At 33.8% G+C, this 27,851-nt stretch overlaps 2 protein-coding genes and 1 long non-coding RNA gene across 6 annotated transcripts in view; 2 read left to right on the top strand and 1 right to left on the bottom strand.

The window, feature by feature from the left end:
* Window positions 1-27,851, top strand: part of LOC100645913 (glutamate receptor 1) — a 335,783-nt gene that overhangs the window by 242,161 nt on the left and 65,771 nt on the right. The gene's annotated exons all lie outside the window — the stretch shown is intronic.
* On the top strand, window positions 722-16,779 carry LOC100646027 (facilitated trehalose transporter Tret1). Of its 2 annotated transcripts, XM_020863572.2 has the most exons (6): window positions 722-909; window positions 982-1,145; window positions 12,451-12,627; window positions 12,742-13,110; window positions 14,363-15,165; window positions 16,566-16,779. In XM_020863572.2, exons 3-6 carry the CDS (start codon window positions 12,576-12,578, stop codon window positions 16,713-16,715), a joined length of 1,374 nt encoding a protein of 457 aa, XP_020719231.2. In that variant the 5' UTR covers window positions 722-909; window positions 982-1,145; window positions 12,451-12,575; the 3' UTR covers window positions 16,716-16,779. The 2 variants fall into 2 exon arrangements, with proteins under 2 accessions (XP_020719231.2, XP_048263027.1); XM_048407070.1 differs by having other exon boundaries at window positions 722-1,145.
* The window catches only part of LOC105665948, a 217,681-nt gene continuing 206,589 nt past the window's right edge, over window positions 16,760-27,851 (bottom strand). Inside the window, exons 5-6 of one of the 2 annotated variants that reach the window (XR_007224543.1) lie at window positions 21,885-21,992; window positions 20,804-21,426 (exon numbers count right to left, since the gene is read on the bottom strand). This is a non-coding gene — a long non-coding RNA (uncharacterized LOC105665948). Of the gene's footprint in view, window positions 16,888-20,803; window positions 21,427-21,884; window positions 21,993-27,851 lie in introns of those variants that run through there. The other variant, XR_007224542.1, reaches the window with a different exon arrangement.

Here is a 27,851-nt window from a genome sequence, read left to right as displayed (position 1 = left end):
GGAAAACGACTTTTCTTTTAAATCAACCAACGAGGAAAATCCTCGTGAAACCGCGAACTTGATGGTTTACCTCGGTTCCTTCTTCCTCGTTGCGCTCGTCAATCCTGATCGATTTCAACTTTCGTCGTGATCGACTCGCAATCGGAAAAGACGATTCTTTAACCCATTAAGGACCAAGTAATACAATAACACGCGTAAACGCAACGTTATAATTAAATAAATTTTAATTATTATCGTGTAAAGCGAACATTACAATTAAACAAATTTTATATTTTATACTTCCTCGATGTCTGTCAGATGATGTATTCGGATTTCGATCACTTTTTATTCCGACGTTTCGTAAATATTCCAGTTCGTTTCTTCAGGGCGGGAAATTTCAGCTACGAAACAGCGAAACAAAGCGTAACGTTAAAAACATAATCGAAACATGAGAAACGACAAACGCATGAACGTAAATAGAGTATGTTATTGTTTCGTCAAGTTAATGAAAAACGTATTATAAAAAGCGATACGTTGGAAGAAACAAGACAGACGAAAACAATCCTCACATTTCAATCTTCTCTATTAATTAGCCGCGACGCATATCGAAAATGTCAAGTCTAAGTATCCCTTTTACGTTTATGTTGTGGGAAAGAACAGGAAAATAATTAGCCGCGTTGGAGCGTGTCGTCACAGTTTATAAAAGCGGACGAGAGTGGGATTGGAACAAAATCGAGCCGTGAGTTTTACGTGTCTAGGCGTCTACGTATCGTTGTCGAGTTCAGTTTCCTCCTTCGTCGTCTTCGAGAATGAGATCGACGCTGACTCGCGTCGACGGCGTTCGATCGCTTCCCGAGATCCGCGCGCGTGTCGATCGCGTGCTTCCACTTTTTTGACGGAAGAAATCATTGAGCCATTGGGAACAAGAAGGTGCAAGACTGGCAACAAGTGAAGAAGAAAATTCTTTTTTCATTCAATTTTCTTTCCATTTGTATTTATTAGAAACGGCAGAGTTTTTCGAGAAAAATTGTGCGCGTCGATCGAAACTTCAGAATCTCAAGTGAAAGGAAGTTTATGAAAAAGGAGAAGATACTTTGCTTGGAATCATCAGACTTTCTAAGAAAAAGTATCCTGAGCGACCTTGGATTTAACCACGTTTTAACAGGGTAATTTAATTTCTATAACGTTTCGATGCGGTTTACAAATATCGTATAAATAGAACGTTGGTAATTAACCGCGAGATGTCTTGTTTACGTAGTGTTGTATCAAATAGACAGAGTATATGTACAATATAATGACTTCACATAATTGAGATCGTTGGATTACAGGTGTATCACAACAGTTTGTGTTATATTCATTAATATTAGAATACTTCATTTTAATTTTAATTTCTATTGTATCCTGTAATTTGTATTCTGCGTTTCGCGTGATATGGCCTACGATATATATATAAAGATATATACTACGATTATAATAACAAATAAATATAATAGTATGAACTACAAATTCAAATTAATTCGTACAAGCTGTATTTAATATAACTACAAATTAATATTGATCGATCTAATTCCAATGTAATCAAAATTGTTGTGATCATTGATAATCTAATGGACCAAGTTCAGGGTTAAATGGTTCCATTGGAAGTTGTCAGACAGTTTATAAGCAAAAAATGTTCCGCATGAACAAACTTTCGACTATATTATCAAAATTGACGATTCGATTCAATAAAAGCGTGTGCTATTACTTTGACGATATATGTATAATATTGTAAGTATATATGTAGAATCTCTGTTTACACAATCGCGCCACAGGGTGATCCGTAATTAAATATCTATTTTATTAGATTATTTATTACGACGATAACGTTATAGTGTACATATATTGAATGTATTATAAAATACGGGTACAGAAAAAGTGTCCTGCGTGCAGACGTAATTGGAAAGTATCCAAAGGAACATTTATCCCACTTGACCTTGAATCTTGATAATTCTCATTACGACTTTAACCTGTTTCACTGGTTTCCCTCAGTTACTATCGAGATTGTATATCTTGTAACTTGATCTCACTATCCACTTTCATAATCTTAAATGAATCATAGTCTTTACAATAGTAGAACTATTCGACGTATTGTTATTTTCAATTCCTGTGTTCTAAAGATAACAATTATCCGATTAACCAGAATCCTTTGTTTCTCTTGATAGTAAAAGAATGTCTACGGATCATGTTTTCTTTCCAATTTCGCGCAATACATTTTTATTATAAACAGTAAATGTGTGAAAATGTCTATCTTTTATTAACCAAATGCTTGTTAATTTTAATGATATTATTTGATCCCATCATAGATAATTTGTACGATTAAATAAAACTCGAATTTTTAAGCATCGGGCTTCTAGCAAATAACATTTCTAGCAAAAAGAATTCGGAAGCTTCAAAAGGATAAAATCGATCTAGTAGTCTGTTCACAAAGGTCGGCAGTGTTGTTACAATCGTAAAAGCTTAATTAGCGGTACGCGTGCTTACCCATTGCATAAATGACAGATAATGTTATCAAGTAATTCATTCAGCCATAAACACTTGGGTTACGGTCTTAATAAACAAAGACCTTCGATTTTCTCAGTCTTATTCTGTGCCAGAAAACTTAACAAAGTCGATATTACTCGCTTTTAAATACATAATGGAACTGTGATAAAAATTAGTTACAATTTTTCTCTATGCGGGTTTACTAACACTTCATGCAATTATCAGCATGTGTCACTGCCTGTACATATGCACAATGACGAAATAGGTAATACCGTAAGAATTCATATGTCGCAGTTGCCTCTTGCGCTAATTTAATGGCTGTTTATTATTGTCTAACATTTCACAAGAAAATAGTTAACCTTTAACGTAAGCTTCGAGTGAAATAGTTAGGCTATGCGTGTTTTCATTGCAATGATATATAAAGGATTCGAGTAACAAACATCGACTAACTAATGCAGTTAAATATACAATATGCTAAATATAAAATACGTTATAGGGGAAAATAAGGTATAACGGAGCAGATGAATAAAATTGAACGTCAATGTTTCTCTTAGATAAGAGATACGAACGAATTGTTGTCGTATGATATGAGACTGAACGTCCTTACAATAGTTCGTGATCGACCATCGACCAGTACACACGTTATTTCTTGACTGACAGACTCGAAGAAATTTTTGATGTGGATATTTTGATTCTGTGTTGATTTCTCTGCCATCTTTTAAAACCTGTATTTTGAAAATTTAGAACAATAAACACAACATTGAATTCCGTAGCCCTTACGTTGTATTTTGACGTTTTATCTGGTTCTTTATACCACGTTGAAGTGTAAATATTAAATGTTATGAGACAAAAGGGAACATTTTGGTAGTAAATGAGATAAGTGAGGTATAACGTCTGTACATATATTTATAGGAGAGATTAGAAATGTTTCCTGGTACTTATTATTCTTTTTTGCAATTAGTAGATCGTGAAATAAAATTGTAATTGCTGTCCTAGTTTCCCGGGAAATTGACACGATTCGTGAAATGTCAAGGGTGGGCCCATGAGGCTTGCACCGGCGCTCGGTAAGAAGATGACGTATTTATTTCTGAACTTTGTTCATGAAATAACAAAACTGAAACATATGTTTATATATATATATATATATATATTGACATATATTACAAAAATAAATAATTTTGAATTCATACGAATAAAGATTTTGCAGTTTTAAATCTACAACTTGAACGAAGCGAATATTTCTAGACTTTACTAAATCTTATTTTCTTTCTTTAATAATCTAAGGCCTACTTAAAGCTTCTATTGAAACCCTATGCTTTATCGCCTTTCGATTTTTTATTATCACAATCCAAAGTTACCTAAGCGTTCCATTATGTTCCACTTGCCTGTGTATATTTTTTGAAAAATCAAAAGAGAAAACATTTGTTTATTTCCATAAAATAAATCTAGGAAAATAGATCTAGGAAATGTCCGAAACATTGCACAAATAATAGTGCAACGCAAGATTTTGTTCGAAATTAATTTTTCAAGAATAATAAAATTCAAAGAAATAAATACAATGAGCCACAAAGACCTTTACGTAAAGAATCAGCAAAATATATTCTGCGTGCAGAGAAATTTGATGATTAAATGTTTGAAAAGTAAAAAGTCGAGGACAATAGACACTCGAAAAATTGTGCACTAACTTACATGGCACACCAGTGTAGCGTTATTGCTCGTCGTACCATCGACAAAGGTAATTTATCCTATCGATGAAATTAGATTTCAACAACCGAGGAGGATACAAATGTGTTACGTGACAATGCAGAAATTGTGAACGATTTCATTATCGAAATCATTGAGTTTCATCTATTGTTTTAAGTGGAGTGATTTTACAAAATCGACAACCGTAAAAAGGAGCTAATGAAATACCAAGATAGAATGATAGATACTTCGACGTCGAATAAAAGACAGTGACTATTGTTGTCAGCAATCGTATCATCGGTAATCGGACTTCGTTATTTATACCGTTGCGAATCAGCGTTTTTGTTATCGACGAAATCCAACTTGTCGCGATCACTCTCGATCGACGAGTTATCGTTACACTGATCACAGTGACGTAATTGGAACCGCAAATCCCGGTTACATTTAACTAATTGCGATTTCGTGATTACTCGTCACAACACCGCGAAACGGTAACCGCGTTGCTTTCATCTTTGTCGTTAATTCTCTGTGGTTTTCCAATCAATCATTGCACATTTTTTCGCGTAATGTAGGTTAAACAACGTGTTTCTTTCTGGTAATTTAATTCGATTATTAAACCTTGCGATAAAGACCTAGTGAGATCTTTAAGTTATTATTATTATTGGCGGCAGTATCTTTCTTATCGTTTTGTTGTTCTTTGTGTTAAAAATAGCTTTCGAAGGAGTATATTTTTTAATTAAGATGCCTTTAAACTTGTCTTAGAATTTATCTTGTTGAATAAATTCAACTGTTCGAAAGAAACCTCGTCTTCTTTATTCCTTTAGTAATTTTCACTTTAAGAATCTTCAATTATCTTTTTTTTTTTTTTTATTAGAACTACCTTTATGAATACATATCTTGTTTAAAATGCTTTCAATCTTATTTTCAAATTGTTACGAAATTCAATACTTTGTAAAATTCTGTATCTATTATAATTAAATTTATGTAAAATCAGTGATATTAAATTACAAAAGTTGAAGATCGTTGAATATATCATAGAAGAGAATCTCTCGTAATATAATCCACCATACAGGTAATAAAGGAATGGCCGTAAATATCACGGTGATCATGTTTTCCAGAATTGAACCGCGCTTTTACACGCGACGAACTCCGCGAAAATCCATGTAACGAATGAACGAATAACGAAGGTAATTTAAGGTTTGCATACCGTATCAAATTTCCCTATGTATCCATACCATACTCAACGGAAAGTTTGCTTCCATAACAAGATACACGTAGGTTTCATGTACGTGGAAACAATTTACTTGGAACGTTCGGAAAATGGAACATGATATTTTAAATAAATCGTCGACGAAGTTTCTTACCATATTTCATAACCATAATAGGTATATATCACAAACTAGTAGATACATCAGATTTTTCCTCTTGTAATAATAATATTTCTTTCCATTTATAGCTTCGTCCATAACTCATCTAATGCTTGTTAACTTTAAAGGAAAATGTTCATTAAGATAAATTCCTAATATGATTTTAAAAATAGTATAATTTAGAATTCTAGAAAAGTATAATATAATTGAATTTTTAGAACGGTATAATTTGGTTTCCCTTATAATGCAAAAATTTAATAAGCTTCATTTTCGTTTCGTAAATATACCATTGACTTATTCTTTATGGGTGTGTGCGTAATTCTAGTCCACTTGATGCACAATTCTAATAATAAAATTTGTTAATAATAAAGCTAAGAAAGAAACACAAGAAAGGTTACAAATTTTCGTTTTTTCAAGCTTTTACAGAAAATTTTCTTCTTCTAATCATAAAGCTAACCAAGATACCCGATATATATGGTATTAATTAATTAAAAATAACAAATAATAAATATTTTAGTGCGTATTACAGTCATCGATACAATTGTTGGTTATATTTTGAAAAATTATGATTGAAATTCATACATCTACATATATTTTTGCAATCTAGTACTTACACGAACAAAACAATTTTAACGTACACATATGTAGGGTGCAATTTTGGAAATGGATTCAGCGATAATATTTTAAATTCATCAAAAATGATGTTCAATAAGAGAACTTAAATTAAAGGTAGACAAATATGAATACAGATTTCGTATGTTGTATCCATTTTCGATTTTTTTCTTCGATTCCAACATGCACGTTGTGGTATGCAATACATAGTAGTGTGCTATAGATTGCAAAATACGAAAAGAACTCTCAAACACTTCATTCGTCATGTAGACAAGCATATGCTTCATTCACGAAGCGCCTGATCGGAATAGTTAAGACTCGACTGACTTACAGTATCGAAATTCCAACGTTTATGGTTTATGGTTTTCAACGGCGATGAAAAGCGAAAGGGAAGCCAGACTCGAGAGAGTTCATTGTTGGTGAAACGTGCGAATGAAAATTACTCGGGACGAAAACACAAGACACATCCGAGGCTCGGATGTAACTTCGTTTTCGATTGCCCGATTTATTAATCGACAGCCGTACACTTTTCTACGCGCGAAGAACTCTGGATAATAATTCGTGCATTCGTCTGTGCTGAATTTTCTTTCGTACGCTAAGTATTCACCGTTGGAAAAACAGCGTCGTAAATTATATAGGAGCTACGACGACGGTAGAAACTTCCTCGGAAAAATACAATCTTTCAGGATTGCATTTTTCCAGCGGGAAAGGGGGACGGAGATTTCTGCTGGCGGGAAAAAAAGGTATAGGTTATTTTGTGAAATGCGGAGGATAAAACGCGGATTATTTGCGCTTATGCGAATCGTTCCTAAAATACCGAGATTAATCTGCATCACTGCAACTGTGTTGTAACTGTTAACTGAGTATATTCGCTTCCTCTTATTTTAGTATCAAGTATTGTATCGTATAGATGTTTGAACAAATGTTTCGAAAAAAGATAGCTATATAAATATAATATAAATATATATTCTGCACATTTATTATTATTTACATAGAGTGAGAGTCAAAGTACAAAAATGTGATTTGTATAATATTGATTTACCTGTTCTTACTTATGTCTTTTTTACTATTAATTTGTATTCCTACGTACGTTATATCTGTTCAATCGATCCTTTTATATCTTCATATCTTTCCAATGCTACTGTGTGAGCAAAGGTGTCAAAGAAATTGTTATATAAACATAATAAATTGTACACTCTGTGCATACGACTATTGTACTATACGTATACAATGAGAAAAAGCGAGTATACACCTTATAAAAATGAAGTTCCTATGATATTCATTTACTTACAGACTCTTACCTATGTTCTTTCCTATTAATTTCTATTACTGCATACTTTATGCTTTCCTAATGAATTTTTAATTTACGTAACATATGTATAAATTTCTTTTGTGTGTGTATATAAAATCTTGTTAAAAAATAGTTTTGTCATTCACATTTTTGACTCTCGCTGTATCTCTGTATGTATAATTGTATGTCTGCTTAGTTTGATTCCGGTTCTTCTGGAGCGTCTGACCTTCTGAAGTTATAAGTAAATGGAAGAAATCTGTTGTATGTAAATAGTTGGAAAAAAGAAAGAGGACGGACAGAGCACTTAATTATTCCTATATTATACGAACAAAAGTAGAAACCAATTTTCGTGGAACTTTTTTACACATGCATATAAATGAATATACGCTATTAACAATGTCGATAGCAATTACAATGATAAAAGACACTCGATTATCCTATTTGAAGAAGAATTCAAATTTAAACGCATCTCGATTAAAACAAATGATTGCAGACTTTAATTACAGGTTCATAAATTGTAAAGATGGAATTTTTCCCACAAATATACCTATGTGTAAATAATCTAAAGGAATAGATTGTATTTACTGAATATAAACATTCGCGAGGTGGAAAGAATTCACATAGAATTGTTTAATTCTTTTAGAACTCTCAGAAAGAGTTAATAGTAAATCATAGTGAAATAAATTAAACACACGATGTTTACGAATAATAAATTTTCATATTTTGAAAACTCTATTACAGTTTATGTAACAACGAAGGATAGATACTATAACAAGATTCTTGGAAAACACCGTCTAGATCATCTGCTTAAACTCACATTGCTAACAGTTTGCCATTATGCAACAACAGGAAGATACATTATCCGTGTTAAGAATCGGTATAATTATATCCGTTTTCTATAAAAATTGCGTAACGGTGGCGCGTCAATGCGCTTATTATCATAACTAGATATTTTTTTCGTGCGCCCTTCGTTCAGCTGTAAGTAAGAAACGCGTCGTAGGTCCAATTAAATATCGATCTTTTATCATAATCCTCTGAATTTTCACATACCCTCGGAAATCGTTAAAAATGAAACGAAATAAAAAGTCTAAGTTATCAGTTCAAAGTTGATATGATTTTGTAAAATTCTTCGATTCATAGTAATTAATAAACTGTGCGTTATTATGCAGCTTTATATTTTCATTCGTATTAAGAACAAATATGGTATCTCGCCAGTAATTTGTTTCACCTGATAAATATTATAATAGGGATTTTCATTTCAATATTTTACGCATTCTGCCATATTATGCGCATTTTTGTATCTTCAAATTTCGCATAAATGCGTAAGTATTCACAGTCTAGTAATTAAAAATAAAGATACAAATAAATAAATAAGAAGAAGAGAGGGAAAGTTTATTGAAAACCAGAATATGTTTTGAAAAATAAATAAATTATTGTTCTTCCATACACGATGAAAGTACAGTAATCCCTTCACCATGGAAATTCACTGATAAGTGAACGACGCTCGGACGCGTCGGCGCGCCATAATTATCGCAATTATGATTTAATTGTGCGACAATGATAATGGACAGAATTCACGTGATAATAATAACAGGCGGAATAATAGAATAAACAACGACGAGACTGCGTTATCAAGCAAAAGAAATGACAAATGGACAGATGAAAGATTTATATCGGAGAAAATGTTTGTGAACGTACGAGCAAAAGTGTAATAAAGTCCCCTTTTCGGCCCAGTAATTGAAGTACAATATCGAAATGAATTCAGAATATTATTCAGAATATTGAAAGCGCCTGAAACACGAGGAATCGACGATAATATCGATAATATGTAATATAATAAAATGATCGTATTATTGACCAACAGGAATGATCATCGACAGGGGCGAATGTTAGCGATGTTGTTTAATATATTTAAAAAATGATCAACTAATTAATTATTGGAAATAAATGTATGCAACCATACAATAATAATATTCCACGCGCTATAGTGTTTGAATATTAAGAATTAACATCAGGAATAAATCAATAGACGAAAGAAATAAATTTAATAAACAACTGCTTCTATATCCGAAAATTGTACATATATATCTAATATGAATTATTATAACTTTTTGATTTACATCTTACGTTTAAATCGGTGTTACACGTAATACGCGTAATCACATAATCTAAAAGTACGTGCCAACTGGGATTTACGCCGTAGGCGCTGAACGTATTAAACGACTCAACTCATTTAGTTTTCATCCCTTGATAACAGATGTACCATAACGTCGGTCATAAAGCCCCAGTCTACGACGTAACGGAGTTTCAAAACGCGCCTAGCGTGCGGGCGTAAGTGAATTTTATGCGAATTTTGTGTGCAACTGTGGTCGAACTGTCGAGGTAAATTAAAGAATTACAGGATAAAAACTGTTTGCGATATGACAGCACGATTTTCTTTTTCGTTATCTTGCCGCATCTACGAAAGTGATAAATTATCGACGTACGTACTTGTGCGTACAACGATAATCGGTTTGACGATAATCATCGCTGACACAGTGTGTAAAGATAATGTCGTATAAAGTCACGTGGCACGTAATGATCGTGTTGTATGCAAGAACATCAGCTTGAGAGAGAAGCTCGTCTTTATTGCATGCTTTTGTCGCATAACGGCTTCCAAGATGAGATTAAATAACGCAGTTATATCAAGTTATTTGAAGTCGTAAACGCATAATACAGTTATCTCGAAGTTACATTGACGAGATGAGCATAAATCCTGACGAATGTCAACGCGTTAAACACTGTGGAGTACTACCCGAGTTTGTGATAATGCTGCTACTATTACGTATCATCCAACATCCTGTGGATTAAGTGTTTTAAATATGGATCGTTATTAGATTTGAACACAGATAATATTTGATTAAAGTTAACAAGAGTATGTATAAATCTTTCTATATTGGCAACTACGCGTCAAATGTTTGATGTCTCAAAATTCTTCTAAACCGTATCGAATAGTTATTGTTCACAGTTTCATTCGTTTTGACAATATTATATTGATAGAATTTTTACCCTTTTAAAAAATGTACAAATGTGACTTCTTTCGTCCTTACAAGTTTTACAAATTACTTCTCGCACTATTTGGAATATTCATCGCTCGAAAATATTATTTACAGACTTTAATTTATCTTTAAATAATGCAACACCTTATCGTACGTATCGCGTCTATTACACCGAGACTCATTTCCTCACAAATTAATTCCCGTATTATTTCGACTACTCATCGTTCACAACCATTGTACAAAAGTATCCATTCATTTTTACAGTAGATTTTATCGTTACTATACTAGGCAATCGATTATATTGAAACTTAGAAATTCTTATTTTGCGTTAATCACGGCAAAGCTCTAAGCTCGTTATTCTACCAAAATATATCTCTAAAAGAACGCAATCTTTCTCGTTCCCTTCTTGTCCGAATTACGTCCCCTTTTAATTGAATCGAGACACCAATGATTAATTGAATTAACAGGGTAAAAGTAGGTAAATGAAAAGTAAACCGAGAAAATAAGCAGCAGCGGTGATAAATTCGAGTCGTGAAGGATTTAGGGTGAGAACCGCGTTTCCCGTGTCCTAATGGCACGTCGGCCATAAAGCGTCGACTCGTAACACAGGATCGAAGGTTACAAAGCGAAAACAACTGGCTCGAAACGGGGGAGGACAAGCGTGCAAAGCCGTTTCCATGCTCGCAAGCGCGGCCTTATTGCAGCCCTGGCTACGGGATACGTATCACGGGATCCTGTTAGTATCTTAGTTGGCTTTATTTCCGTTATCTCTGCGCCAAGCTAAACCGGAATCGCCGCGCTGTTCCGACACGTACTACCTGTTTACGACTGTTCGCCGCGTTCCACGGAGGACCAAGATTTCCTCGTATGACAGAACTTGGGCGGATCAACCGTTTGAAAACGGTTTCGAATTGAATAGTATTGGTCAAAGTTGTCGTAGGAGATATAGAAAGGAAAGAAAAGTTTTGCCAACAAATTTTAACATTGTCACGTTAATGCGATTTGGATCGCTACATGATTTGTTGTGTGAAAGCTTAATCTTTCTGCGGAATTCTATTTCCTTTTTCTTTAAGTATTGTTATATTTTTTTTAACAGCTCGACACGCGTCTATTTTGTGATATCCTGCGATAATTTTTTTTGCAAATTGTATTTTATAATTCCTAAGCTATTATAATTGCTAATGACAGAGATCAACCCGCGTGAAAGTGTTAAGATATGAAAATGGTAGATACTGTCGATCGTTTTGATTTTAGGGCCGAATATTCTCAAATTTCTAAGCCATTCAGTATTCTACAAGCATAAATTCGAAGAACTCGACATGAAAATAATTTTTGAGAACCAATTTAACTTTGAATCTGAAGTGTAATTGCTTTTGTAATCTTTTTGAAACTAATCTTGTTAAAGTTCGACCGCTACAGTAACCTTAATTATTTAAAATCTTTTTGTGTCCTGTCTGAAAAAATTGAAAACTAATATAATATTGGAAAAGCTAATATAACAATCGAATGATTCTATCTTTCTCTATCTATGGATTAACTGAGTATGCTCATTTGTTCTTGCTTTTCGACATAGAATTGCTGGCATAGTGGGATTCTCTACATATTTTTCTACAAAACTTCTGCTCCTGAAACTATCATCAATCCCTTAGAAATGCTTGAGATCATTTTCCGCCCTCAATTACACTCATTGTTTGAATCATAATGAAACCCATTTTCTTATCTAAAATATTTAAATATTTGCCCGATAAGAGAGATATTGAATTCTTTACTAGAGTTCTTATAGTAACAATAATATTATAATAATTCAGGTGTCTATAGAAACGAATATATTTTTTCAGAAGCTTTAAATTTTTACTGATAACTCACTATTACGATATCGACTTGTAAGCGCGGATTTAAAGAAATTTATTTAATCAAAGATTTTAACTAATCTCTATCCTAACAAAATTAATTCGAAAAGTTCCACAGCATATTTACCTCACAAACCAATGAAACAGACTGCACAACTCACACACCAGTATCTACTCCAATAATTCTCTCGTTCTTCAACTTTCAAACCGTCCGACTATAAAATCTGAAGGCTCAATGACAACCATGGAGCGTGGGATATTACGACAGATGTTTATTGGAATCGTTTGTAAGTAGTACTTGATCAAAAATCAAACCAGCATCGTAAATCATTGACCTGAATAGGAGAATCGATTGAAAAAAGAAGCGGCTGAATATTTTCAAATTATTCATCGTCGCATAGGCAACCTTCTGATCATCGATAGTGGATTGAACGAAGGATGGAGCACTCCTATTATACCAAAATTCGACCAGGACGATCCTTTGAAAGTATCCAGCGACAAAGTGGTTTGGATAGTGAATTTGATGTACGTCGGTGTTGGTCTTGGCTCAGTCGTGCCGTTTCTTTTGATGGACAGAATCGGTCGCAAAGGAACGCTACTGTTCGCCACGATACCAAAGATTGCCAGCTGGATTTTAATCGGTTTGGCAGCTACTGTTCCACAGCTTTACTGTGGTAGAATACTTGCTGGCATTGGATGTGGGATAACGTACGCTGTGATGCCTATGTACCTGGGCGAAGTTAGCAGCAAAAGGACTCGTGGACCGTTAGGTAGTACTAATTTTTATTTTCTTATTTTTTATTTATACAGTATGAGATCGTTACAGAGGTAATAGTCGAATTTTTATTGAAATATTCGACGTCTATAATTTCATTGAAAATCGCACGAATCATGGTATAATCTTAATTCAAGCTAGCCGTTGCTATATTTATGACAGAAAATGTTGATTCATTACTTGGACAATCTTCTATTTTATAACTTCTGTTATAATAAAACGGTTGATGATAAACCTGTAAACACCTGTTATATCGCAATCGTCTAGTTTCAAGCGTTGAAACGAAACGTTATGACATATTCAATTATTAACTTGTGAAAAGCTTTAGAAATTTCTGAAATCGATCATCTCATATGTATCTTGCAACCTATTTTGTTTTCTATCTTTTGTTGCTTATCTACGATTACTCTTTCATGAAGTTATTTCGATATTAAGTTATAAGTAAAAATGTGACTTTGAAAGATGTTACGTTAAAACAATCTACCATTGGTATGAAAAAGTTACATCAGAAAATAGTATATAACAAATAACATTATCAGTAATATTCAAGGAAAGATCTGAACTGTACGTCATAAATATTTCACGGTGAATTACGTCTTCCTTAACATTATTTCCAATGAAATTATAGACTATATTCTATGATATATACTTTTATTTTTATCACATTCAATTCACTCCTTATCCCTTTGGTTTGATGTTTAGGTACATCGTTATGAAATTTCAAAACCCCTTTTCAATGCATAATGTATTCAAGTTTACATAGAACTTTAATATATTAGCATAGGCAAACTTCGAATAAAAAGGTTAATTGGTCTCACGTTATTAAGGGTCGTGTTATACAAATATTATTACACAAGCATTACTATAGTAATAATATACATGTATTACGTGATGATTATTTATTTGTTATTAACAATACTGTATTATCCGTCAATAACGCTAAATATTCCTAAGAATAGCGAAAAAGGAGAATTTCAAACGCGTAACAAACATCGCGTTACGCGATGATCGCTTGTACAGAATTCTTATACCATTGATTGTACGGTTAATCAAAAAGGGAGCAATCTTTTATACCATTAATCAAAAATTTCCCCTCCCAAAGATCTATCACTCCTGTTCCTAAAATCTAAACCTAAAGCCAACAATGTAACCACGATTAATCTCCCAAATCCCTTAACACTGTCCGAATCCCATAAAATAAACCGATCTCTTAGATGATCCAAAAGATAAGCAAACTTGTCGTCCAGGTACTCTGATGGCTGTGCTTCTAAACACGGGGATGATGCTAGCGTACGCGATCGGCTTATGGGTGTCTCGTTTCACGATGTCCATGATCTCGGTCTCGATACCCTTAATATTCCTCTTGACGTTTGTCTGGTTACCGGAAAGCTCCGTGTTCCTCACGAAGAAGAACAAACTAATATCCGCGGAGAGGACGTTGAAATGGGCGTTAGGAAAGGACGACGTGATGGAGGAACTGGAAGAAATCAAACGGATCGTGGCGACCGAAGATCACAGCCCCGATAGAACGTTGGGAAGATCATTGCAGGAGATGTTCACTAGGCGTGAGAATCGTCGTGCTTTTCGTATCGCTGTGATTGTCATGAGCGCGTTGACGTTAACGGGGGCAGCTCCTTTGCTCGCTTATCAATCGTTCATATTCGAGGAAGCTGGCTTCGAGGTCGCAACGAACATTAGCATCGTGATCACTGGATGTGCAATTGTATTAGCTGGAAGCGTGTGCGTGTTGCTGGTGAGGATGGCCGGCAAGAGATTGCTGTTGCTGATCTCGACGCCCATCTGTGTGGTGTCCTTGACGATGATGGGAATCTTCTTCGGGCTCCTGACGAGCGACCACGACGTCTCCAAGCTACGATGGATACCCAGCGTGTTCCTTGTGATTTATGTGCTTGGGTACGGACTCGCGCTGAACCCGATCCCGTTGGCCTACGTAGGCGAGATCTTTCACATAGACGTGAAGGTACCCGCCGCCATATTCTGCTCAGTCTATTACGCCATCGCTACCACCACCATGGTAAAATTCTATCAGGTAGGTATTTGAGAGATACGGTAATCATCGTTGCTTAATTATTGAAACGGCGATCAGGTGATGGACTTTTGATTCGATTTGAGTAAAGACTTTGGATTGCCTTAAGAATAAAATTATTCGGTATTAATCCAACATGATGGTGTTTCACTTCAATTGAATGTTTTCTTGGAAATAGAGCCGGAATGCGTTTTCTTATTCATTAACGGAGTATAGGGTTTCACGTATAAACGAAATGTTTAAATTAAGGAAAAAAGAAGCGGGAAAAAATGATTAGAATGTTTACGCGATTTTAAAATATACTTGTTAACGATAAAAAATAGCTATTTTGAGATTATTAACATTTTTTACATATCAACATCTATTTTTTGTATTGTACAGTATCAGATTCAGTTTTTGAAACCATATAAACTTTTAATTATTTTTTCCTATCTTCGATAATGGAAGAAGTAACGTAGATATTCAATTTCGACGAGATACACTGTATAATTGCACATATCAAATATCATTCTTTTCTCTCTTTTTTTTACAATAGAATAGAAACATTTTTATTTTGCGATTGTTTTGCAATTCTCATTTTTCTTTTTTTCTTTTTGCAAATAGGACGAGAATATCTTTGTTAGTTACGAATGGAAGAATATATTGGCGTAGATTAAATATTATCCTTCTATTTTTATTTTTATCTCTATTTTCGCGGTAGAAGCGTCTTTTTATCACCATGGAATGTAAATTTATATGCAAACGAAACATTAGCCAGCTTCTTTGTTTTTATTTTATCGGTTCTTTTTATTAGCGTATGGCAGAAACTTGAACGTAAACTAAATATTATCCTCGTTTAGTTTTATTTTCCCGAGGTTCCCGAGATATGTAATTGGGGAAAATCCCATATCAGTAGCTATTTGTTCCGAATAGTAATCGGTTTTTACACTTTCGATGTTTCAGACACAATAGCAAAATTGAAACTTTTATCGAGCGAGAGATACCGTTGGTCGTAGAAATACTCGACTACGTTATATATTGAATATATTATACGTAAAAATTATTTTATTAATTATAAATCTATCATTAATAAATATTTATTACTTTATATTGCAGTAATGATATAATTTTTTTCAAAAGAAAATATGTGTTAAGTACGTGAATGCTTATACGTACCTAGTACAAATATGAAACACGTGAATGATATTTCTGTAACGAACTGTAATTCCATAATCTAAAAACATGCGTTTCGTAACGCATCGATGGAACGCAAAAACGACGAAGAATTTATAAAATATTTTTCTAACGATTTTTCCTTCCTTCGTTATTGCATACCAGAGAAGATCATCGTCGTGTATCCGCATAACTTACGTGCATGTAATAGACTCGTGCAAACTCGAATAATTATTTCGCCTTATTCGTAGGTGCTGCAAGAATCGTACGGAACGTACATGCCAATATTGGTGTTCGCTGTGATTACTTTACTTATATGGTTACTAATTTATCGATACGTGCCAGAGACCGAAGGGAAGACCTTGGAGGAAATACAAATAGAATTACGAAGAAAATATTGACAATTTTTATTGACTCGATTCAGCGTTGTAAATTATTTAATAAAGGATATATAACACTCTTAAATAAAAGTAGTGGATACTTCGTTTTCCTTACTTTGTAGCCTTACTTTGTTGAACTGTGAGTTTGATATACGTATGTACGATATAAGGTAGAATAGATGTTAGAGTTTCCCTGTAACATGAAAAGTCTAATATTAAATCGAGTCGAGATTTGAATATTTAAAGGACATTATTAGTTCATCTGGAGATGTTCTAACTTTAATCAGAGTTTCAACAATGTTCAATGTATAATAATCTCGTCTTTGAAACTTGTGAATTAACATGCAATGGCAACGTATTGTTGGATTAGAGAGCTAGTTTTCTGCTAATTAAACTCTTCCCGCATGATATCCAACTATACGTCTAATTCACTACAGAAGCAAGTTTCCCTATAAATAACGAAATTTATTCCATTAGATCCTCGCATTTATTACATTGCATATATTGACATTGTATATTGTATATTTTATATATTGGATATATTATGGATAAATTATATATTGGATATATTGATTATATTGAAAGTACTTTCCGATACTCTTCAATACAATTAATAATTGTTTTAATAAGCATCATTCGAATCTTTATTCATGAAAATTCTACATTTCTATTAATTTATTTTCTCAACATGAAATCTTTGCTTTTAAATATTTGAAAACAGTATTATTCCATAATTGTTATATATAATTTGTAGCTTCTCACTGCCAATTAGTCCAATAAGAATTGTGTATATGCATGTGTGTATGTATGTATATACATTGCAACTAACTTCTTCAAGTACAGTAACACACTATCAACTGTTCTATACGTTACATCGAAACTACATAGATTTTCAAGTATTTATTACACGTAACGTCATCGTACAAATTAATACTCTTAAACTTCGTTTCACTATTTCCAACATTCTTAGTCTTTCTCTTAATTTATAGGAATAGAAGGAATGCCTTTAAAAGTCAATTAAATGCCATTTAATCTTTGGAGAAAGCTAACTACAGCACTGAAACAACGCGTTATTCCTATTGAAATCTACATTTAAAAATTTCTAATCGCGACAGCTGTATAATCCCATAAAACCCACGCAAGCCAAAAATTCGACCGGCCACAAAATCCAAAAAATTCAAACAGCCCGCTATAGATTAAATACCTAGCGTGGTCCAAAAGTATGACGAAGAACGCATAGAATGCAAACCGATTACGTAAACAGCGTGGTGAACGTGATCATGGAAATTCGCGAGAGGCGGAAGGTGAAAAACGAAGACGAAGGGAGGAAAAAAAACGATGAAGGGGTGGCCGGTGATCAATACCGACGTGCTCTTGATTCCCCCGGAATCAGGCACGACGGAGAGGGCAAACTGTAATTTCGACAAATTACACTGGAAACTGCGTCAGAGGTTGGGGGCGGCGGGTGGGGCGGGAAAGCTTAGAAGAGGACCGTGGGACTTGTTTGATCGCGAAGTTCGCTATCTGCAAAGAGAATCGTTAAGCAGCGATATCACGGACGCCGAGGCGTTCTCGCACGTTTCCCTCTTTCTCTTTCCTCTGCTGGCTAAACTATTTGAGTTTCCGTTTAAAAAACGCGCGTGCCGCGTAACCGAACTGTGCTCGAAACGCGGTGCAGCAAGCTTTCTCGTTCCGTGTTTATTTAGAGTGGGCCGCAGAGGATTTGTTTGCGTTCGCCGCGTCATACGAAATTTTCCCGGGTCAGTGTACACACTTTACCACCGGTTTAGCGAACTTTGACAATCTTTTTGCCTTTTTTTCCCTTTGTTTTTTGTTTTTTCCATTTTGTAGTTTTTCTTTCTTCCTTTTCTGTCCCCCTTTTGTTTTCGTTCCGGGCTTCGCCTGTTGGCTTACAATTAGACTAGCTCGGACAATTCCAGCGTGTTGTCAAAGTATCGTAGAACGTTTCGTTGAATGGCGAACGACCACGCAATTGGCCGTAGTTTAGAAACGTTCTTCAAGTTGCCGCAGTTGTGAATTTAGTTGAGCCTGAAAGGGTTTGCGGATTATATCGGTACGCGAAATGTGTTTGCATGGAATGCAGATATCCTTTTTTCTTTTTTTGTAGAAAATTCGCTCGAGATGCTTGGTCGAGTACTACGAAACGCGAAGATTTCTAGTTGCACATTTGTATCAGTATTTACTAATATTTCATTACGTCTTATGGTTTCTCTATGGTATTTTTTTATACAATTTATTTGAAGAAAAAAGTTACGTCCTTTAAAATAAAAGTTGAGTTATTGTTACAGTCGTTGAAAGGATAATTATTCGAAGCAGCGTGAAATCGAAACAGACATCGGAACGAGCAAAAGAAAGAACAAGTGAACGAGTGTACAAGGCGATATTCTGTTCAACCAAAATTTTTTTATTTCGTCGCGCTTACGCGAGACCCGGTGCACGACGCTTAAGCAGAGTGCAAACAAATACAGTTTGCAGGTGTAAATAAAATCGTTTCGGTTCTCACTTGGTCGAAACTATGCAGCGATTCGTACAAAACTGAAATTACTGTAGCGGATATTAAAATCTACGCATTACTCCTCCGGTGAAAATTACCGGTTTCCTGTTTATTTTATCTCGAAAGTTACTGCACATCGTAATAGGGCAAATATTTTCACGGAAATGTGAAACCGGGATCAAAGAAATTATGCGTAATTATAAGTAATTATATGTAAATTCGTGATAACCAAAACACTATTCCGTGCTGTTTAAATATTTCGATGAAAAATATTCATTTTTAAATATCTACAAATAAAAATATGGAACGATACTAATTCTATAATATGATATAGTAGTTTCATAACGTCATAGTAGACATATAACAATCGTAGTACCATTTTCTTTATTATTTTCTCAAATATCTGAAAAGTCAAATTTGTTGTCAGTTTTATAATATCATAGTGCAGTAGTAAATGTTTAAAAACCAAAAACTATTCTTTCCTGTATTCTATACCAATACAATCTCTTCAAAAATCGAGAAAAATACAGATACATAACAATTTAAATTTTCTAACACGATAATTCTCTTTCGCAACAGTTGTTCTTTTACCTAATCTTAGGTATTCTTCTATAATACAATACTTTTATAATGAAATAATGCACATCTAACTGTTAAACATTGCTTATTCGTTTATTTTCCATTAATTCAATAATTCCAAAGTTTTCAAATATCTAAAAATACAAATATGCAAAAACGTTAATCTCATAATATGGTAACTTTGTTCTGTAATTATTCTTTTTCATTTCAATAATGTAACAAAGGAACTTTGATCTAGAAAAGTGTGAAAAAAACGATACAAAGCAAGTTTATTAAAATTTCGCGTGAAATTCCACTCCTTTCACCACAAAAATTCCGCTTTCGTGTTACTCGCAGCGTTCCTGGCATTGGCCAGCTAGTTCTCCAAAATTCCATCACACCACACAATATTTCTCGCAATCAAAGTCCACACTTCCTCGATCATCGCTTTTCCACGTCCTTTATCTAACGTGATAACAAAGGATCGCTACGGTATCCTGGTTTTTATAAACTTCAGTGCAGACGATGAGCCGCAGCTTCGGTGCAGGCAATCCGAGCCTCGAAAATATTCAAATACACCGTGCGATGAAACACAAATAACCGTCAGTGAAAGGAAATTCAAAATATAGGTATAAATAACAGTTCAAACAATACACTTCGCTTCACAATATGCAGTCTAAACTCTGAAATAACTTAATTTAAGTTTTAATAGATCGATAATGTCTTCTGGTAAGTATTTTACAGAGAAAATATCAAGGATTATTACATTCAAGTGAATTTCTTGTATCTGGAATTATTATTATTCTTCATCTTCTATCATCTATCATTTATCCTTTGGTGTTTATTAAATTACTTGCTGAAAAATTTACCTCGCACAAATCATCATGTAACAAACATTACAGATAACGCACATGATATATTTCACGTCAGACTACAAAAGTAACAGAAACTTGAGAAAGAATCAGAGTCATATTCAAATTATTTAATGAAACATCGCATCATGCGTTATAACGTTAATGGAAGATGTTATGTATATAAAAATTATTATTATTATTATTACTATTATTATTATCAATAATAAGAAGTAACAGGGGACATGCATTCTATAGACTTTTATAAAAAGGAAAAAGACAAATACAAACAGTAGAACGCGAAAATATATTATTTCAAATAAATACAAGAATAGTATGTATCAATCATTCGTTGTCTCATCGTGTTTATTGACAAATCGCTCTTATGGTCATTAATTTGTCACGCATAAATTCGATAGTTCGTGAAATATTGACACGTAAATTATGACGTGAGTTACTAAATCGTGTACGAATAAATTGATACGAAAGAAACAATGTATTTCTACATCAACAACTACGAGAAACGTTCAAGCGTAAAATACGTGAAAACCGAGTGAATATTTCACCCAGTTTACCATTCTTTTTTCAACGACAGGAATATTCACGGAAGATTAAAGACAGCGCCGATTTTTTAGTTTTCATAGTTGTGCTGTTTAACCTAAATTTACACGCGACAGTCTAACAGGTGTACTTCTTCCGGATAATCAGAATCGTAACAACGAATTTTACAACATAACGTTCGATAAACATATGGTTGACCATTTCCTGAAACTGTCAATTTCTGGCAAGTCCACTTATGCAGAAGTCACTGCAACAGAGTACCAAATCATTTCAAACGGAGAAACACAAGCACTTATGGTGCTAGACTAGCAATGCTGGTTCACTCTGTGCGATTTACCATGTACACCAATGCCAAAACGTTACTCTACACCGAGCTGTATATGAAACTCATCCTTCTGTGTTTATATGTATACAGATACGTATACGTACATATCATGCGTGTACGTCTTACGTATTCCTGAACACTTATATGTACCTATATAGCCGTTATGCGTTTGTCGTGGCATGTGTTACGTATGCAAGTGCTAATGCGTTTCTGTGCTCGTGAATCGGCCTCACACGTGTTTCGAATACGTGTGTCGGTTAACGTAGGTGCGCGCGAGCTCACGGGATCAAGATTGATAGGGTACAAATCGCAACACGTACGGAGCATCCACTTAGCAGTGCATTATCCCGATGAGAATGTGTACAGGTTGGATCTCTTACCTAATGCAACGGTTGCAATCCTGATAATAGCAACCACTTGTCCACAGGAGGAACAGACTTGAATCGACTAATCGGCAATTCCGACCATTCCACGACGAACAATTCTGGCTTCAAAAAAGAAAAAAAAGAACCATTAAGCAACACTGATATAATTGAGAGTATGCTATCAATACGAACATAAGATACCAATTGATTCCTCATGGCAGAATGAAGATGTTCTGTGAATATTTTTTGTATTTAGTACATGATTGTTTTTATGATATAAAGTGGAGTAATAAACAGGTGATGTCAATGATATAGTTCTAACATGGAATAATAAGTAGAAAATCGTCACGATGTAATATAAAGTGGAATAATAAGTAAATCTGGCGACGATTCTGTCTTCAAAGCGAACGAAACACCGGCATAATTGATATTGCGCTATCAATATGAAACGCGAATACTGTAAAACATGAATTAGTTCGACGGAAGGAAATAAAGATTAATATTTCTTGCAGCGTATGATTAATTTTATGATATAAAGTGGAATAATAAGTAGAAGATGTCAACGATATAATATAAAACGGAACAAAAAGTAGAATATGTCAATGATCGGTGGCACTCCGCGAGATCAGTAGAAAATGCCCGCGTTATGTCAGACAATGTCTCAGCCGCATGGAGAGTGACCGTGTCATGTCAGACGAAGTAGAAGTAACCTTGACGGAATTTACACAGGAGGAATAAGACCTTGTCGACGATTTTGCCCAGTACATGAAACACAAATGACCCAGCCTGGATCAAATATACTCATAACCAAACGCAATTTCGTAGAATTGGTGAATCGTACATGCTCGATATATTATGTAGAAAACAGAGGAAAAGTCTACAAAGTTGTTCTATATAGATTAACCATTACGTACAATTTATCCTTTATTTTTGAGTATTAAATAATTTTCTAATCCCTAAAACTCAGAAGTTTGACATTTTATAGTTAATTATTTGCTTTTTAAGGTATTTAAATTATAAAATAAAAAAATGCAACTATGTTACAAAGATTCTTTTTTTGATTTACTCGTCCATGGAATATATATTTATCTAAGCAATTTCCTTATGATAAATAAGCTTATGAGAGAAAATAATTTGTTTTTTAATGAAACTGAATACTAATCGTGTATCCGTACAGTGAAATTAAGAAATCTTTAAACGCAAAGTTGATCAATTTAGCTCTCGCGAGATTCATATTCTGCTAGCTTCAACTCCAGACGAACAATTCTGTACAAAATTTCGCGTAAATTGGTGGAAACAAGTTGTAGGTTAATCGTACTACAAATGAAGATAAATATACCAGGGAAACCCGTATATTTTTGTTTTCTACAGCTTTTGTAAATATCCAGAGTGAAACGGACAAGGGAAGAGAAAACGAATGGAAAGAGGAAAAATAATGCAATTCGAGAGACCTAAAGAGGCATGTTAGCGCTGGAAATCTGTGGTATACAGTTTGAAATCGATTGTTGGTATCTGCACACGATTTCGTGTTCAATGAAAAACGCATTTCGTGTTTATTAAAAAGAGATAATAAAAACTGGTCGGTCGAGAACAAAAGCGTTCGGAAATTTATTTCGTCTGATAAAAGGGATCCAGTTTACAAAGCCATTATATTGTAAAAGTTGGCGAACCTGCGAATATCGCAGATGCTTTTAACCCGATGTTAAAATAATAAAAGTTGTGATTAAATAATTCCTCCTAAAAGTTCTTGTTAATCAATCAGCTACATTGTGAAAAATACATGAACAATGATCCTATTACGAAAAATCACAATACCTCTTTACTTTTCCGAGATCGTGTAAAAATATCCAATCTTTTCAAACAGCGTAGCCTGAGAAAAACTGAATCATTAAATATATTGTAGTAGCATAAATTTCACATCTTAAGTGTCATATATAATTATTACTATTAACGTAATATATTAACGTAATATATTAAAGTAACATAGTATACTCGATACAAGAAATGCAAGAAGCCTTGACGATACAAAAAATTATTCTCTAAAAAAAAAAAAGGAAAAAGGAAATTAAAAAATTGGAAAATTAAAAATATTCAGTAATGTCCCATATATCATATATCATATTTTTGTTCCTACATAGTTAAATGAGATTAAACGATAAAACGAGAATTCTAAGACCTTAAACGCAATATTCTAATGCATCGTTTTACGTAATTAATTGTATACATTTTTTCCTTAATATCGTCAAAGTGATGATCGAATATTATAATCCAGCAAGGTAGAAAATAATTCATCGACGAATTCCTCTTCTTTAGTCGTCTCGACGTGTAAACAGATCGCGCGATCCCATCCATTTCAGCGTGTCGAGCGTAAGCCGGTAATTGCGGTTGATTCATCACTACGATCGTTCTTCATTATCGCCGAAATTGTCCTAGAGAAGTTTAAATGATCCACACCGCTGAACTTCGGCTGCCATAGTGGCACACTGGCTTCGCGAATTTGTCACGTGTGTCGAAAGAAAATTGCATTCATTCGAAACGATGGGAATCGTATTTGCAGTAAAATATATCATATTCAAGCGAATGCTACGTATTGGCTGTTAAATGATTTTGCACGCTTAATTCATTACCGCTACAGGTTTATGCTTGTAACTGTTAAACTGCTCATGATTATACAGAATTTGTATTTCTATAAATATAAAAAAAAAGTGGATCTTAAACGAAAATTTGTTTAATCATTAAATATCATAGCAGGTATTTAACTCTGAATGTTTCGTATATTTTCGCGTATTATATGTATATTATGCGCGTTTTTACACTCCCAAATGTATAAACATTCGCAGTTTAGTAGTTATTATTTTCTTCTTACTTTTAAGATATTTTATCCATTTTAAGCTTCTAAAGGTTTTAAATTTTATTATTTATTGAGTAATCTAATAAATGTGAAAATGTAAAAAAGAATTTTGTACATGCTAAGGAAAATGCAATGTAAATAAGAATACCATTATCACAGATTGAAATTAATATTCAAGAGTACCATATTTCGCAAGTATCAATGTTGTTTGATGTATAATATTTATACTATACACTGTTCTGACAACTGAGTACTTGAAATGATATATACTATTTTTATCTAATTTATCGAAACAATATTTTTATTGATTCGGTAAATAACCAATAAAGCGGTATTTTGCGTCTCGTTGTTTTAAGTTACATTTTTCAACACATTATGATTAATATTTGTAACAATTACCCTTCCAAAAATATATTCAGATTGTGTATTAAAATACGTTTATTTACGAATTCGAAATAATTCGAACGAAGATCCAATCATTTATTATATTGATATTTTTGTCATAACATTGTCATAATTTTAATCATAAAACATTCTAATACCGGGATAAAAATGAGACACCCTGTATATTTCAAAAATGTCGATCCAAAGAATTTTAATTAATATTATATAAAAGAGCTCACGGGGAAAATGAGGAATGTAGATTTTAATGAATTTTGAGTTTAACATTTTCTCGTATGCTCCTGTATGTGCTCTTTATCATTACAACCATGTCGTTGAACCAGTAACGTGAATTAAAATTCTCAAAGTTTTACAGCAGTTATAAAAATTGAGCTGTACAACGTACTTTTCATTTTTCACAGTTTAGTATGTTACATATCATTTAAAATTACAGGTAAAAGTAGAAAATCATACAGAATAAGACGACGAGCAAAAAGTTTTACTTTCATAAAATATCAACGAGAAAATGCGAAATCGTGACATTAGTTGAAAATTAAACTTTCATTTTTTGAAGAATGCTAAACCTCGATATCCTCCCTTTTTCTCCTGAACTAAAGGGTATTATTTCTAATAGTAAATTGTAATAATAAATTGAATAAATTATTCGGAAACATACGAGTGTGATTTATTCGCAAGTATCGAATGCTGTTAACCAGCAAAATGCTCAACACGATCGCTTTTTCATCCTTTATACCAAGCTGTCGCGTCGGTCGCGGTTTCAGTGGACGCGATCGTTTCACACGCGGCTCGATAAATCCCGCGGAAATAAAAAGCAGAGAAAACCCGAGCGACAAAGCGTTGCTCACGACAAGGGAAACACGTTGATGGCGAATTATTCACTGCGGAAGATCAAACAAAATCTTGCAAGAGCGTCTCACGCTCTTCTGCCTCGTGTCTGTCAGGACAGAAGGTCGTGCCTGTCCCTTTCAGCATCGCGAACAAGGTTCACAAGGTTCGGATGTAAAATCGGTCGGGTTCATGCTTTATAGCTCAAGGGTAACCGTCGTTATCGACGCGACAGGAAGAAAGCGTCATCACGGATATGTTTCTAAAGCAGTGAATGCATCGAAGAAAGAAATGAAAGAGATTGTGAAATTGTCTAGAGAAATCAAATTTGATATGTCACGCTTAAACTGGGGATATTAAAATATATAAATTTATATTTTTATAAACATAATTTAAAAAAAGGAATTTAAATAGAAAATCTAGAGAAATCAAATTTGACATGTCACACGTAGACTGGGGATATTCAAATATGTAAATTTATATTTTTATAAACATAATTTAAAAAAAGGAATTTAAATAGAAAATCTAGAGAAATCAAATTTGACGTGTCACACGTAGACTGGGGATATTAAAATATGTAAATTTATATTTTTATAAACATAATTAAAAAAAGGAATTTAAATGGAAAATAAGTTTCCTTTATAGGTAGATGTTATAATCAGTAGTTTCTTATCTCGTATATCTTTGACAGACATTATGATGCATGGATTTTCTTACGAAATATAAACATAATAAACGTGACGCATAAACATTCTAGCAGTCTAGTTGTATATTTATATATACAAACTTTTATGAGAGCAGCTTTGAAAAGATGACAAATTCGATATTAAATAAAATTAGAATTAAGTACATTAGAGATAATTTATAAATATAAAAAGTTCATTGCGAGGAAACACGAAATAGGATCACTAAACAATACAACAACAAATAATATCAGAAATACCATGCAATCTTCTTTTAGATTCAAACTTATGGTACACGTACATTATTGACGACGCGAATTTAATTTTTCACCCAGGTCGTTCAATTCTCGGGACGTAACGCAATAATCAAATATTGTGTCGTGTGCAACATACGAACGAAGTGTAAACTAGCGATATAAACAACCAATTCAAAAATGTAGAAAAGTAACTGGAGAATGTCAACAGACTTGAATGAAAATTAAATAAACAATACTAATATATATATATATATATATATATATATATATATATAAACAAGCAAACAAACTGTAATTTATCTAAAGAAAGAAAGACATAAAATTCAAGTTTCCCTATAAATTCTTAAAACCCACAATAATGGGAAGAAAATCGTATCAAAAGAACATTGAATTGATTTTAGGGTAGCGTAGCTTTCAGCCAGCTATGAAATGAAATTGATACGACTTATATAGAACTCGTAAAATAAGTATAATCCAATCGTCGTCGGTGACCGGTTGAATCAATAAAAAAATAACATTGAAGATCGTTGATGGAACAAACTTTACTCGTTTCGGTGTGTCTGTAATCGTTTATTGCTGGCTACGTTGGCAAAAAGCTGGCGATCCGTAGCGCTCATAAGAGGAAACGACGACTGGATAAAAGAAAGAAGAAAAGAGAGAAGGAAAACTGTGTGACGTTGGAACGCGTAGACGCGTACGGAAAAGCGGGAAAAGAAAATGGAAACGGAAAAATACGGGATAGACGCGAATAAGGAAAAGTTCTATCGTGGAAAATGGATTGCAGCAATTACGGCGTGGTATCGAATTTCACTTGTCGGACCGTGAGATAGCAGTGTGCGGCCGTGCATGTCTACGTCCAATGAAATTACCAAGCGATTCTTGCCTGGAAATGGAAAAAAATTGAATATTTCCTCGCCTCCTTCGAGGACCCTGTTCGTTGATTACGTGGGTTCCAGGTCGCGGC

This window comes from Bombus terrestris, chromosome 7 (genome assembly GCF_910591885.1).
Source record: "Bombus terrestris chromosome 7, iyBomTerr1.2, whole genome shotgun sequence".
Classification (NCBI taxonomy): Eukaryota; Metazoa; Arthropoda; class Insecta; order Hymenoptera; family Apidae; genus Bombus; species Bombus terrestris.
This window is presented reverse-complemented; position numbering and strand designations above follow the sequence as displayed.